Source organism: Tasmannia lanceolata, unplaced genomic scaffold (genome assembly GCF_043159265.1).
Source record: "Tasmannia lanceolata isolate RefF3 unplaced genomic scaffold, GAP_Taslan_0.1 ptg000029l, whole genome shotgun sequence".
Lineage (NCBI taxonomy): Eukaryota > Viridiplantae > Streptophyta > Magnoliopsida > Canellales > Winteraceae > Tasmannia > Tasmannia lanceolata.
The window spans coordinates 1032371-1044299 of record NW_027518706.1 but is presented as its reverse complement, the minus strand read 5'-3'; the positions used below and the strand labels follow the sequence as shown (position 1 = coordinate 1044299).

The following is an 11929-nucleotide window of genomic DNA, read 5'->3' as shown; positions in this document are numbered from 1 at the left end:
TTGGATAGGTGCAAGATTGTGGTTGGGCAAGGTTTACACTTCATCTTTCCTTTTTTAGGTTATAATGACCCTATTACCTCTTCTTGGGTGATGAGCATATGGAGTTGCCTTGATGCCGCGTGTTGATCCGTGAGTGGGGGATCTTTTTACACCCCATCACATACAAAGACCCTTACATTTTCAATCAACACATAATAACTATCTTAGAAGAGCACGACGACTTTTCACAAAACCATAAACATTGATTTTGATATACAATTTCCAACATTGCTTTGATCGTCTCTCTTTAATAATTTAATTCATTGCCATTAAATAAAATGTTAATCCATAGAAGGAAAATAGTGATTCAAATTAAGGTCATCATCATGTGAAAAGGGGAAATGAAGAAACCAGCGTGAGCTACAAACCGCAATGTAGTGAAATGACAAATGAGAAATGAGACCCTTTTTTTCTCTTTTCAGATGACTATATTCTCTTCTGAGAAAGGGAAAATATTTGTTACAAAACAGTATGAACTACTGCAAGGGGAATGAATGGGAAAGCCGGCCTCTTTTTTTTTATGATATCTGAAGCCTTACTTAGTTTAGCCTTTCACACACACTCTGCTTATTGTTTCAATTAAGAAGACAAAAAACATGGTTATATACTCCTTTTTTGAAGAACAAGTATATATATATATATATATATATATATATATATATATATATATATTACAAATTGTTCTACTGGGAGCTGGTGGGCAACAAACCAGGAGTGTAAGGAACTCCATTATCCTTGATCCATTGGTCCCCTTGAATGAGACGCTGGCCATGAATTTAGCGGCACGCTCGACCGTCATGGTCGACGTCTTAACACCGCGCCATTTCACCCTCTGTGTCAGAGCTGCACCAGGTCCTCTATTATCAAATTCAGCATAAAAACAAGTTTGTAGACCAAAATCTTGCATCCATGGCAACCACCCTTCGGGTTTAATCACATCATCCAATTGGGATTGGATGAAGAAAGTTCGAGAATATTCTTTCTATGGACAACCGAGGAATGTGAGGATCTTTATTTTTTGAAATAGCGATTTGTATTAAATGACAAGGAAGCACCCGAGGGAACGTGGGGATCTTATTCCTTACTGGGTAGTAGTCTTGGTCTGCAGCTACAGTGCAATTGTGAAGGATAATAGCTGTGGGCTCACGTCTATCCTTTCTTCCTTGAGCAGTGACTATGTTCTGTTGGGTTTCCATTGGCTTTTTTACTATGATGTTGCAGTTTTGGAAGACTACGGCCGCATTACCAAAGATGAATTCAGTGGTACCTGAGATTGTGCAATCACGGTAGAATTGGCGTTTGGTGTGGGCATAGAGTGTGTCTTGGTATACCCATCAAATTGGCAGTTGTAGAACACTGATTTGTCTAATTGTACTCTGATAGCTACTGCTTGATGCTTTTGGGGACCCTCAGAGTTCTCTACTCCAAAGTTCTTTCCAATGAAACCCTCTCCAATCACAGCTGTGTAATTTCATTTCATAGCGAAATAAATTAGACACAAAAAGAAGGTACATGCATGCATAAAATAATTGGCACCACCCCATCAAAACATGAGGTGTAAAATGGTTGGCCTCACCCTATGCATGGGCTTGGGTTGAGATTGTGGACCCAACCCATCAAAACATGTGGTAATTAAATGGTGGGTCCCACCTGATACATGGTTTTGAGTGGACTACGTTGGATCCAGCCCATCAAAACAAGTTGTAAATTGGTGGGCCTCGCTAAAAAATATGGCGCGCCCACTGTGTGGTAGGATTTGGGTGGAGTTGGTGAAACCCATCTTAATCAAAACATGGGTTTGGATAGAGATGGTTGGCCCCACCATAGAGATAGTTGGCCCTGTGGTGGGCCCCACCCATGATACTCTTGAGTGTAAAATGATGGGCCTCACCTTATGAGAATATGTTATGCTAAACCACGAGCCCATCTCGTGCTATGCATGAGGTGCGAGAAATCCCATCTATGAATTAAAGGAGATAGATAGATGGTGAAATTAAAATGCTATAACAGTGTTGTTAACCGAGAGTTGCAGTCTTAAAGGTGGGTGTTCCATCGATGAAATTTTCACTGCCTGTAATGATGGTCTTTTTGGGGCCATCTCCAATCAACACCACGTTCCACATTTTCTTCTCAATGGTCACCTGTTCCTTGTACACTCCCTCCTTTACGTAGATCACATATGTACTGTTACTCTCCAATGGAACCTTGGCAATTGCTTCATTAATGGTCTTGCATTGTCCACTTCCATCCTTAGCCACCACCACATTTGGACTACCAACGCTCTTGGTATGTAGGAGTCTCCGTCTTCCATCGGAAACCCATGACGGAAAATCATTCACATTCTCAACCTCGAGGAGTCTTCTATTGAAGAAGGGGAGCTTCAAATCACCAAGAACAGTGGAGAGCTCACTAACAATGGCTAGGGAGTTGCTTGTTAGCTCAGAAGCTCCTACCAAAGCTTTCTTCATGGACGCTTCTGCGGGCCCGTTGTGTTATCGAAACCATCCAAGCAAGTATCTCGGTAGGTCACAGAGGCACTAAGCCAGATCTTGAGATCATCCATCAATTCCTTCAATTTGCTGAGATCGAATTCGCCCAATTTATTTAATGAGCTCTTAAGGTCACCAATGGCATATCCCATCAATTCCTTGCAATTCTCAAGAGCCTTTGAGCATCTTGGGTCCTTTGCGGCATCTTTTATGACCTGGGATTGTGCCAAGGCCTCTTTCACTTTATCTACTGCGACCTTGAAAGCGAGCTTTACGAGCTCTTTTGGGTCGGTGGTGTTACCGTTAGAGGCCGATGAAAGGCTGTCCACACAAGCTTGCTTGTAGTGTGGGTTGGCAGATTGCCTTGATTGCTTTCATGGAGGAATGGATTTCGCCCGACCCACCATCGCTTGCCTGTTGAAGTATAAGTGGTTAAATAACACAAACTCTAGCAGTTTAATCTTTTTGAGTAACTGGTTGTTTCACATAGTATCAGAGAGAGCTGTTGCCTCATAGCATACGGTGGGTTGCAAAACCCAACAACTCCTTAATATTAAAATGGGGTTTTGGCCAAAGAAATCATGTAGCAAATAGTCTCGAGTTTGAGTGAATGTTGCAAATCAGGTCATGCTATCAATTTAGGCCAAAAATATTTCCTTGTAAAAAGACCAAAATAAGTGAGTGAAGGATGTGGGAATATCATATCTATCCCATCAAACACATGACGTGTAAAATTGTTGGCCCCACCATACACATTGTGGGACGTACCCATCAAAGCATGAAGCAAAATGTTGGGCCCCACCCTATGCATGGATTTGAATTGAGTTGGTGGGACCCACCCTATCAAAACATCTATCGCTGAGCATCACAGGTATTTTGGTCCTTTAAAAGGTAATTTTCATCTTTTCACATATAAGGACATTCTGGTCTTTTGCGAGTCAAAAAAATCGAGAAATTATATGATGAAGGGCCATATAAACACGTAAAGGTGGTACGATAAAAGTACCACCGCTGATATTTGATCCAACAGCAGGTCCTCAAAAAAAGAGCTGAGTTATTGGGTCAAATATCAAGGATGGGATGATGAGTACGTGTTTATAAGGCCATTCATCATATAATTTCTCCAATCTGTAGAGGTTTTCATAATATGCATTTCCTCTATAAATGGAAGGGCTATGATCAGCCTTTGGGAATGATTTTTTGGGCACACCCCATTTCTGTTATGGCCAATCAAATGGACGCTTTGGATCATCCTATGATGAAGGGCGTACAATACTTTTAGAAAAATACGGGGCTATAGGGCCTTACACCATATAATTTCTAGGTATTTTAGTCACAAATTGATGGCATGACGGGATATGCAAATTCTTTCAAACGTGATGACTATATTGGCAAATTGTCAAACTAGAAGACCTGTTTTTTTTCTTGCAAATGGAGCAAAGTAGAGGACTTATTTTGCTAAAAAACCCTATTAAAATTCCAAATAACTCTAATAACAGCTTAAGCTTTTGGAGTAATTGGTTGTATGACATTACCGTTGCGGTGTTGCCCGTGGTGTGGTATTTAGACACACCAACGGTGACAGTGACGACCTTGGCCACAGTGGGACTTGCCGCTGAGTCTGAATGACTTTAAGATCTCTTTCGACGGTGTCGAGATTTCGCATGTTCTGCACGATCCTCTCTGGCTCGGTGTCTATGCACTGAGGGAGATCGGGATCGGTGACGGGGATGAGGCTCTGTTTGTGCATGTCTTGTTCTGGAGTGATGGGTCCGCCTCGAAAAGGAGTGGCGGGTCTGATCACTGCAGAGAGGTACAGGCTCTTCTCTAGGGGGCTCAACCTTCCTTGTGCAGGTCGGGAAACTTTTGGGAGTTGTTGCTGAGGCGCTTGTTAGATCAGGTGCGTGTACTGATCGACAACGGTTGTCATTTGTTGGAAAAGGGTTTGGATTTGCTCAGGCGTAGGAGTTGAGATGGGGATCGGATGTTCGGAGCGAGTTGGGCTGTGTTCTCTGTCATTGGGGTAACAACCACCTCCGAAGCGATCCGCCTATTCTGCGCCGTGCGATGTGAGCCAGGTCAGGTCTCCGGCGCAGCAGGGACTCGCGCACTCCTCCGTCCTGCCATTTATAATGGGATTTTAGAACGGCTTTTAGTTCGTGGTCCCACGGATGGTGCCAATCTGTTAGGCCCAAAATTGGTAAAAGATGAGACAGTGACGAAGGAGTTGATCTGGCGGGTCCAAACTGCTGAACTGATTGAGAATTATGTCCTGCACAGAAGTACAGGAGGCCAGAAAACCAACCCGGAGTCGTAGCTCCAGACGGGCCTTTCGACACTCAAGTCAGTAATGGGCACAAAATTGGAAAAACCAAAGCTAGAGATGATGGCTTTTTTAGGGATTCGGTCCCCTACCTTTGAGCCTTAGGAGGCCTTTTATAGTGGAGTTTTGGGTATTGGATTACCCTTTTGCCCTTGGGGACAGGTGTTAGCCTATTAGTGGATCAAACTTTACCCTTTACTTCAAGCCCTTGGACTGGTGCAAGATTGTGGTTGGGCAAGGTTTACACTTGATCATTCTTTTTTTAAGCTGTAATGACCCTATTACCCCTTCTTGGGTGATGAGCATGTGGGCTTGCCTTGGTGTCACGTGTTGATCCGTGAGTGGGGGATCTTTTAACACCCCATCACATACAAAGACCCTTACATTTTCAACACATAATAACTATCTTAGAAGACCACGACCACTTTTCACAAAACCATAAACATTGACTTTGATATGCAATTTCCAACATTGCTTTGATCATCTCTCTTTAATAATTTAATTCATTGCCAATAAAAAAAAGTTAATCCATAGAAGGAAAATAGTGATTCAAAGGTCATCATCATGTGGGAAGGGGAAATGAAGAAACCAGCGTGAACTACAAACCACAATGTAGTGAAATGAGAAATGAGAAATGAGACCCTTTTTTTATCTTTTCAGATGACTATATTCTCTTTTGAGAAAGGGAAAATATTTGTTACAAAACTGTGAACTACTGAAAGGGGAATGAAAGGGAAAGCTGGCCTCTTTTTTTTATTATTATATCTGAAGCCTTACTTAGTTTAGCCTTTCACACACACTCTGCTTATTGTTTCAATTAAGAAGACAAAAAACATGGTTATATGCTCCTTTTTTGCAGAACAAGTATATATATATAATACAAAGTGTTCTACTGGGAGCTGATGGGCAACAAACCAGGAGTGTAAGGAACTCCAGTATCCTTGATCCATTGGTCCCCTTGAATGAAGACGCTGGCCGTGAATTTAGCAGCACGCTCGACCGTCATGGTCGAGGTCTTAACACCGCGCCATTTCACCCTCTGTGTTAGAGTTGCACCAGGTCCTCTATTATCAAATTCAGCATAAAAACAAGTTGATAGACCAAAATCTTGCATCCATGGCAACCACCCTTCGGGTTTAATCAGATCATCCAATTGGGATTGGATGAAGAAAGTTCGAGAGTATTCTTTCCATGGACGACCGAGGAATGTGGGGATCTTATTCCTTACTGGGTAGTAGTCTGGGTCTGCGGCTACAGTGCAATTGTGAAGGATAATAGCTGTGGGCTCACGTCTATCCTTTCTTCCTTGAGCAGTGACTATGTTCTGCTGGATTTCCATTGGCTTTCTTACTATGATGTTGCAGTTTTGGAAGACTACGGCCGCATTACCAAAGATGAAATCAATGGTGCCTGAGATTGTGCAATCACGGTAGAATTGGCGTTTGGTGTGGGCATAGAGTGTATCTTGGTACCCATCAAATTGGCAGTTGTAGAACACTGATTTGTCTGATTGCACTCTGATAGCTACTGCTTGATGCTTTTGGGGACCTGCTGAGTTCTCTACTCCAAAGTTCTTTCCAACGAAACCCTCTCCAATCACGGCTGTGTAATTTCATTTTATATATAGAGAAATAAATTAGGTTGATTTTGCTGAAAACACACACAAAAAAAAAGGGTACATGCATAAAATAATTGGCACCACCACATCAAAACATGAGGTGTAAATGGTGGGCCTCGCCCTACTATGCATGGGCTTGGGTTGAGATTGTAGACCCAACCCATCAAAACATGTGGTAAAATGGTGGGTCAAACCTGATACATGGTTTTGAGTGGATTACGTGGGACCCACCCCATCAAAACAAGTTGTAAATTGGTGGGCCTCAGTTAAAAAATATGGTGGGCTCACTGTATGGAAGGATTTGGGTGGAGTCGGTGAAACCCACGTCCCTAATCAAAACATGGTGTTAAGTGGTGGGTCTCACCCAATGCATATATTTGGGTGGAGATGGTGGACCCACTGTGCAAAATTCTGGGCCCCACCATATGCATGGGTTTTGGTAGAGATTGTTGGTCCTATGGTGGGTTCCACCCATGGCACTATTAGAGTGCAAAATGATGGGCCTCACCGTATGAGGACATGTTATGCAAAACGATGAGCCCTTCTCATGCTATACAGGAGGTGAAACAAAAAACCCACTATAGAAAAAATTCCAGTAAAAAATTTTTATGGAAAAATTTTCCATGAATTGATAGAGATAGATAGAAATTAAAATGGTATAACAGTGTTGCTTACCGAGAGTAGCAGTCTTAAAGGTGGGTGTTCCATCGATGAAATTTTCACTGCCTGTAATAATGGTCTTTTTGGGGCCATCTCCAATCAACACCACGTTCCACATTTTCTTGTCAATGGTCACCTGTTCCTTGTACACTCCCTCCTTTACGTAGATCACATATGTACTGTTACTAGTCAATGGAACCATGGCAATTGCTTCATTAATGGTCTTGCATTGTCCACTTCCATCCTTAGCCACCACCACATTTGGACTACCAACGCTCTTGGTATGTAGGAGTCTCCGTCTTCCATCGGAAACCCATGACGGAAAATCATTCACATTCTCGGCCTCAAGGAGTCTTCTATTGAAGAAGGGGAGCTTCAAATCACCAAGAACAGTGGAGAGCTCACTAACAATGGCTAGGGAGTTGCTTGTTAGCTCAGAAGCTCCTACCAAAGCTTTCTTCATGGATGCTCCTGCGTGGCCCGTCGTGTTATCGAAACCATCCAAGCAAGTATCTTGGTAGGTCGCAGAGGCACTGAGCCAGATCTTGAGATCCTCCATCAATTCCTTCAATTTGCTTAGATCGAATTCGCCCAAATTATTTAATGAGCTCTTAAGATCATCAATGGCATATCCCATCAATTCCTTGCAATTCTCAAGAGCCTTTGAGCATCTTGGGTCCTTTTCGGCATCTTTTAAGACCTGGGAGTGTGCCAAGGCCTCTTTCACTTTATCTATTGTGACCTTGAAAGCGAGCTTTACGAGCTCTTTTGGGTCGGTGGTGTTACCGTGAGAGGCCGATGAAAGGCTGTCCACACAAGCTTGCTTGTAATCTGTGGGTTGGCAGATTGCCTTGATTGCTTTCATGGAGGAATGGATTTCGCCCGACCCACCATCGCTTGCCTGTTGAAGTATAAGTGGTTAAATAACACAAACTCTAGCAGTTTAATCTTTTTGAGTAACTGGTTGTTTCACATAGTATCGGTTGCCTCATAGCATATGGTGGGTTGCAAAACCCAGCAACTCCTTAATATTAAAATGGGGTTTTGGCAAAAGAAATCATGTAGCAAATAGTCTCTAGTTTGAAAATTTGCAAACAGAGTAATCGTGTTTGAGTGAATGTTGCAAATCAGGTCATGCTATCAATTTGTGCCAAAAATATTTCCTTGTAAAAGACCAAAATACCCATCACAGTGAATGAATAGTTGTGAATGAAGGATGTGGGAATATCATATCTATCCCATCAAACACATGACGTGTAAAATTGTTGGCCCCACCATACACATTGTGGGACGTACCCATTAAAGCATGAAGCAAAATGTTGGGCCCCACCCTATGCTTGGGTTTGAATTGAGTTGGTGGGACCCACCCTATCAAAACATCTATCGCTGAGCATCACGGGTATTTTGGTCCTTTAAAAGGTAATTTTCATCTTTTCACATATGAGGACATTCTGGTCTTTTGCGAGTCAAGAAATCGAGAAATTATATGATGAAGGGCCGTATAAACACGTAAAGGTGGTACGATAAAAGTACCACCGTTGATATTTGATCCAACAGCAGCTCCTCAAAAAAAGAGCTGTGTTGTTGGATCAAATATCAAGGATGGGATGATGAGTTCGTGTTTATAAGGCCATGCATCATATAATTTCTCCCATCTGTAGAGGTTTTCATAATATGCATTTCCTCTATAGATGGAAGGGCTATGATCAGCATTTGGAAATGAATTTTTGGGCACACCCCATTTATGTTATGGCCAATCAAATGGACGGTTTGGATCATCCTATGGTGCAGGCCGTGCAGTACTTTTAGAAAAATACGGGCCTATAGGGCCTTACACTATATAATTTCTGGGTATTTTAGTCACAAATTGATGGCATGAGGGGATTTGCAAATTCTTTCAAACGTGATGAATATATTGGCAAATTGTCAAACTAGAAGACCTGTTTTTTTTCTTGCAAATGGAGCAAAGTAGAGGACTTATTTTGCAAAATCCCTATTAAAATTCCAAATAACTCTAACAACAGCTTAAGCTTTTGGAGTAATTGGTTGTTTGACATTACCGTTGCGGTGTTGCCCGTGGTGTGGTATTTAGACACACCAACGGTGACAGCGACGACCATGGCAACCAGGATAAGAGAAGAGATGCCTATTATGGCCATCTTTTTCTTCTTCTGAGCGTCCCCTCGGTCGGGGACCTGCCCATATCCCTGATAAGACATGATGCAATTTTTTCTTCTTCTTCTTCTTCTTCTTCTTGAGAGTTTTGGTTCTCCTCTACCTTACGATCTAGGCAAGGCAGAGTGAAAGAGAGAAAGAGGAGGACTTTCTCATTTGTCTTCCTTCCCTCCCTTTTATATTTGTGGAAGGGTTCTGAGTTTTGAAAGTTAGTTAAAAATGGGTGATGGAGAAAGTAACAGTTGCACCCCCAATTCTCGAAAGAGATTTTGCCCACTCCTTTCATGTCCGAATTTGGAGAAGAGAGAGATATTGATGCCATATTTTTTGTCTTTTCATTTTGGAAAAGTCAGCTAAAATCTCCATAATTTAGGTAAAACTGCCATTTTATGAGCTGCCATTTCTTTCTGTATATGTGCGGCTCCCCACACTTGGAGGATATGGATGTTACAGTTAGCAAAACTTTCTGAATAAATTTTGTTTATTTTTAACTTATAATTAATTTCTTTTCCTATTATCCTTTAATAACATGTTCTAAAAATGAGGAATTTTTTCCTTATTTGGAAAATATATTTTAATTAATCACTTGTAATTATAATTTATCCAATGAGTTCAGCTTTGTGAAAATTATTTCGACTAAGACCTAACCACTACCTTTTTTTTTTAGTAGGTAAGCTGGGATCGAACCTGCGACCTCAAGGATGAGAGGCAAAGCCTCAATCGTTGAGCTACAGCGTGCCTCAACCCTAACCTAACCAGCACTAATGTGGATATATTACACAATGAACCTTCTCTAAGAAAAATGTCGGTTGTTTGGATGTAAGTGAAATTTTTATTATGTGAGAAGAGTATTTTTTCTTAAAATACTTCTTACAAGGAAAATTTTATTGTGTAAGAAGTAATTAGCGCCGGCTGGTATTGGAGGAGTCTTAAGGGATGATTGGTGGGCCTTTTCTGGGCTGATTGGGGTCACAGATTCCAATGAAGCTGAATTAAGAGCGCTCTTTCAAAGGATAAGAATCTCAGATGAAAGTATCCTAAGCAGGTTAATTGTTGAGGGAGATTCGCTTAAAGTCATTGGGTGGATGGATGACATCCATCCCTATCCTTGGAGATTTATTGATTTAATTGTCGAGATCTAGGAGAGAGTAGCTGATTTCCATTTAATTGCGGATAGATTAGCCCGTGCAGTGGTGGTAGATCGGCTAACAGTAGCTGATTTCCATGTTAGGTTTCAACAAAGATTAGCTAACAGTGTTGCGGATAGCTGATTTCCATAGTAGGCTGCTTTGGAACTCTTTGATTTTTGGCCACCTTGATGGAAGTTGTAGCCTTGCCTATCTTGGTTGTGGGCCTCCTTTCCTTTCTTTAATAAAATTTGTTCTTAACCATTCAAAATAAAAGTACTTTCCATAAAAAAAATCCATGTTCAAGTTGGGTTGGAGTTTTTATAGAGAATGGAGAAATTTTTTGGGAAGTGATATATCCGCCCCTTTTGATCACCAGGAACACCCTCCTGTTCCTCTGTCAGTGTACATGGCAATCAAGGGCATTGAATTCTTCTGACATCAAGTACAACAACCCCTCTTTAGTCATTGATACACTAACAAGGGGTGTTCGTGGTGATCAAAAGGGACGGACATATCACTTCCCAATATTTTAGTTTGGAACATTTCCATACATCAACCATCATCGCATGTCAGATGGACATGGGAGAACTGCCTTGAGACGGGGAAAACAAGAATGTAGATCCGGTCCTTGACATGGCGCTGGATCTCGAACTCGAAATTTACATGCTATTTTTTTTCCAAAAAAAAAAGAATGTTTTTGTACTCGGATGGAAAATTCAGGTGCTATCTAGACATATGGAAATTTTTTATTAGTTTTTTAATGGAAATAGTCAAGATCTAGATCTCCTCCTCTTTTTTATATAGTAAGTATGTTCAGGCTTTCCTTGCTTTTCTTCCTAATTTAAATGTCTATTCCTAGGTGAGTTTAACTTCTTCTTTTTTGTTAAATTAGTTTTCTACAGTGTGAAATCTTTATGAGTCATCTAGTTTAATATAGGAGCATGATGTAGTCAAATTGAAAGTTTTTTTTTTTCTAATATAAATTATAGTTTTAATTCATCAGATATTGATGCCATATTTTTTGTCTTTTCATTTTGAAAAAGTCAGCTAAAATCTCCATAATTTAGGTAAAAGTTCCATTTTATGAGCTGCCATTTCTTTCTGTAAGTGTGTGTCTATATAGGCTACTTATATTGCACTACAAGAAAGATGGTTTTTACCACTGGTAGAAGTTAATTTAACCACCTAGAAAAGAAATCCGGAGGATTAGTTTTGTCGATAAATCATTTACTGGCGGATAAATCTATCCACCAATAATAGCTCCGTTTCTTTTGACATACAAATGGACGTAAAATTTGTTTTATGTTAATTTTTACAATATAAAACAAATTTTACATCGAAAGAAAAGGAGCCTAATAATTATTGGCCTTTATGACCGCCGCAAAAGGTGTAAAAGAATCTTTGGAGTATTGGCTTTTACCAGCGGTCTGGACCGTCTCTAATACAAAAGTATTTTTTGGAAAAGACCCTTAACTGGCATACTCAATATACATCT

At 40.9% G+C, this 11929-nt stretch overlaps 1 protein-coding gene and 1 pseudogene across 1 annotated transcript; both read right to left on the bottom strand.

Moving 5' to 3' along the window:
* Positions 1-722: 722 nt before the first annotated feature.
* On the bottom strand, positions 723-4278 carry LOC143859408 (putative pectinesterase/pectinesterase inhibitor 21; annotated as a pseudogene).
* A 1201-nt stretch (positions 4279-5479) lies between these two features.
* On the bottom strand, positions 5480-9451 carry LOC143859453 (putative pectinesterase/pectinesterase inhibitor 21). The gene is made up of 3 exons (XM_077370160.1): positions 9190-9451; positions 7145-8030; positions 5480-6453 (listed from the first exon to the last, which is right to left on the bottom strand). The coding sequence occupies exons 1-3, from the start codon at positions 9346-9348 to the stop codon at positions 5741-5743; spliced, it is 1758 nt and encodes a 585-aa protein (XP_077226275.1). The 5' UTR covers positions 9349-9451; the 3' UTR covers positions 5480-5740.
* Positions 9452-11929: the final 2478 nt, after the last annotated feature.

Bases quoted from the DNA above. Each gene is read 5' to 3' on its own strand.
- LOC143859453 (XM_077370160.1), bottom strand. From the start codon at position 9,348: ATGTCTTATCAGGGATATGGGCAGGTCCCCGACCGAGGGGACGCTCAG. The intron at 8,031-9,189 runs GTAATGTCAAAC...ATACTTCAACAG, and splicing joins CCACGGGCAACACCGCAACG to GCAAGCGATGGTGGGTCGGG. The intron at 6,454-7,144 runs GTAAGCAACACT...GAAATTACACAG, and splicing joins CTTTAAGACTGCTACTCTCG to CCGTGATTGGAGAGGGTTTC.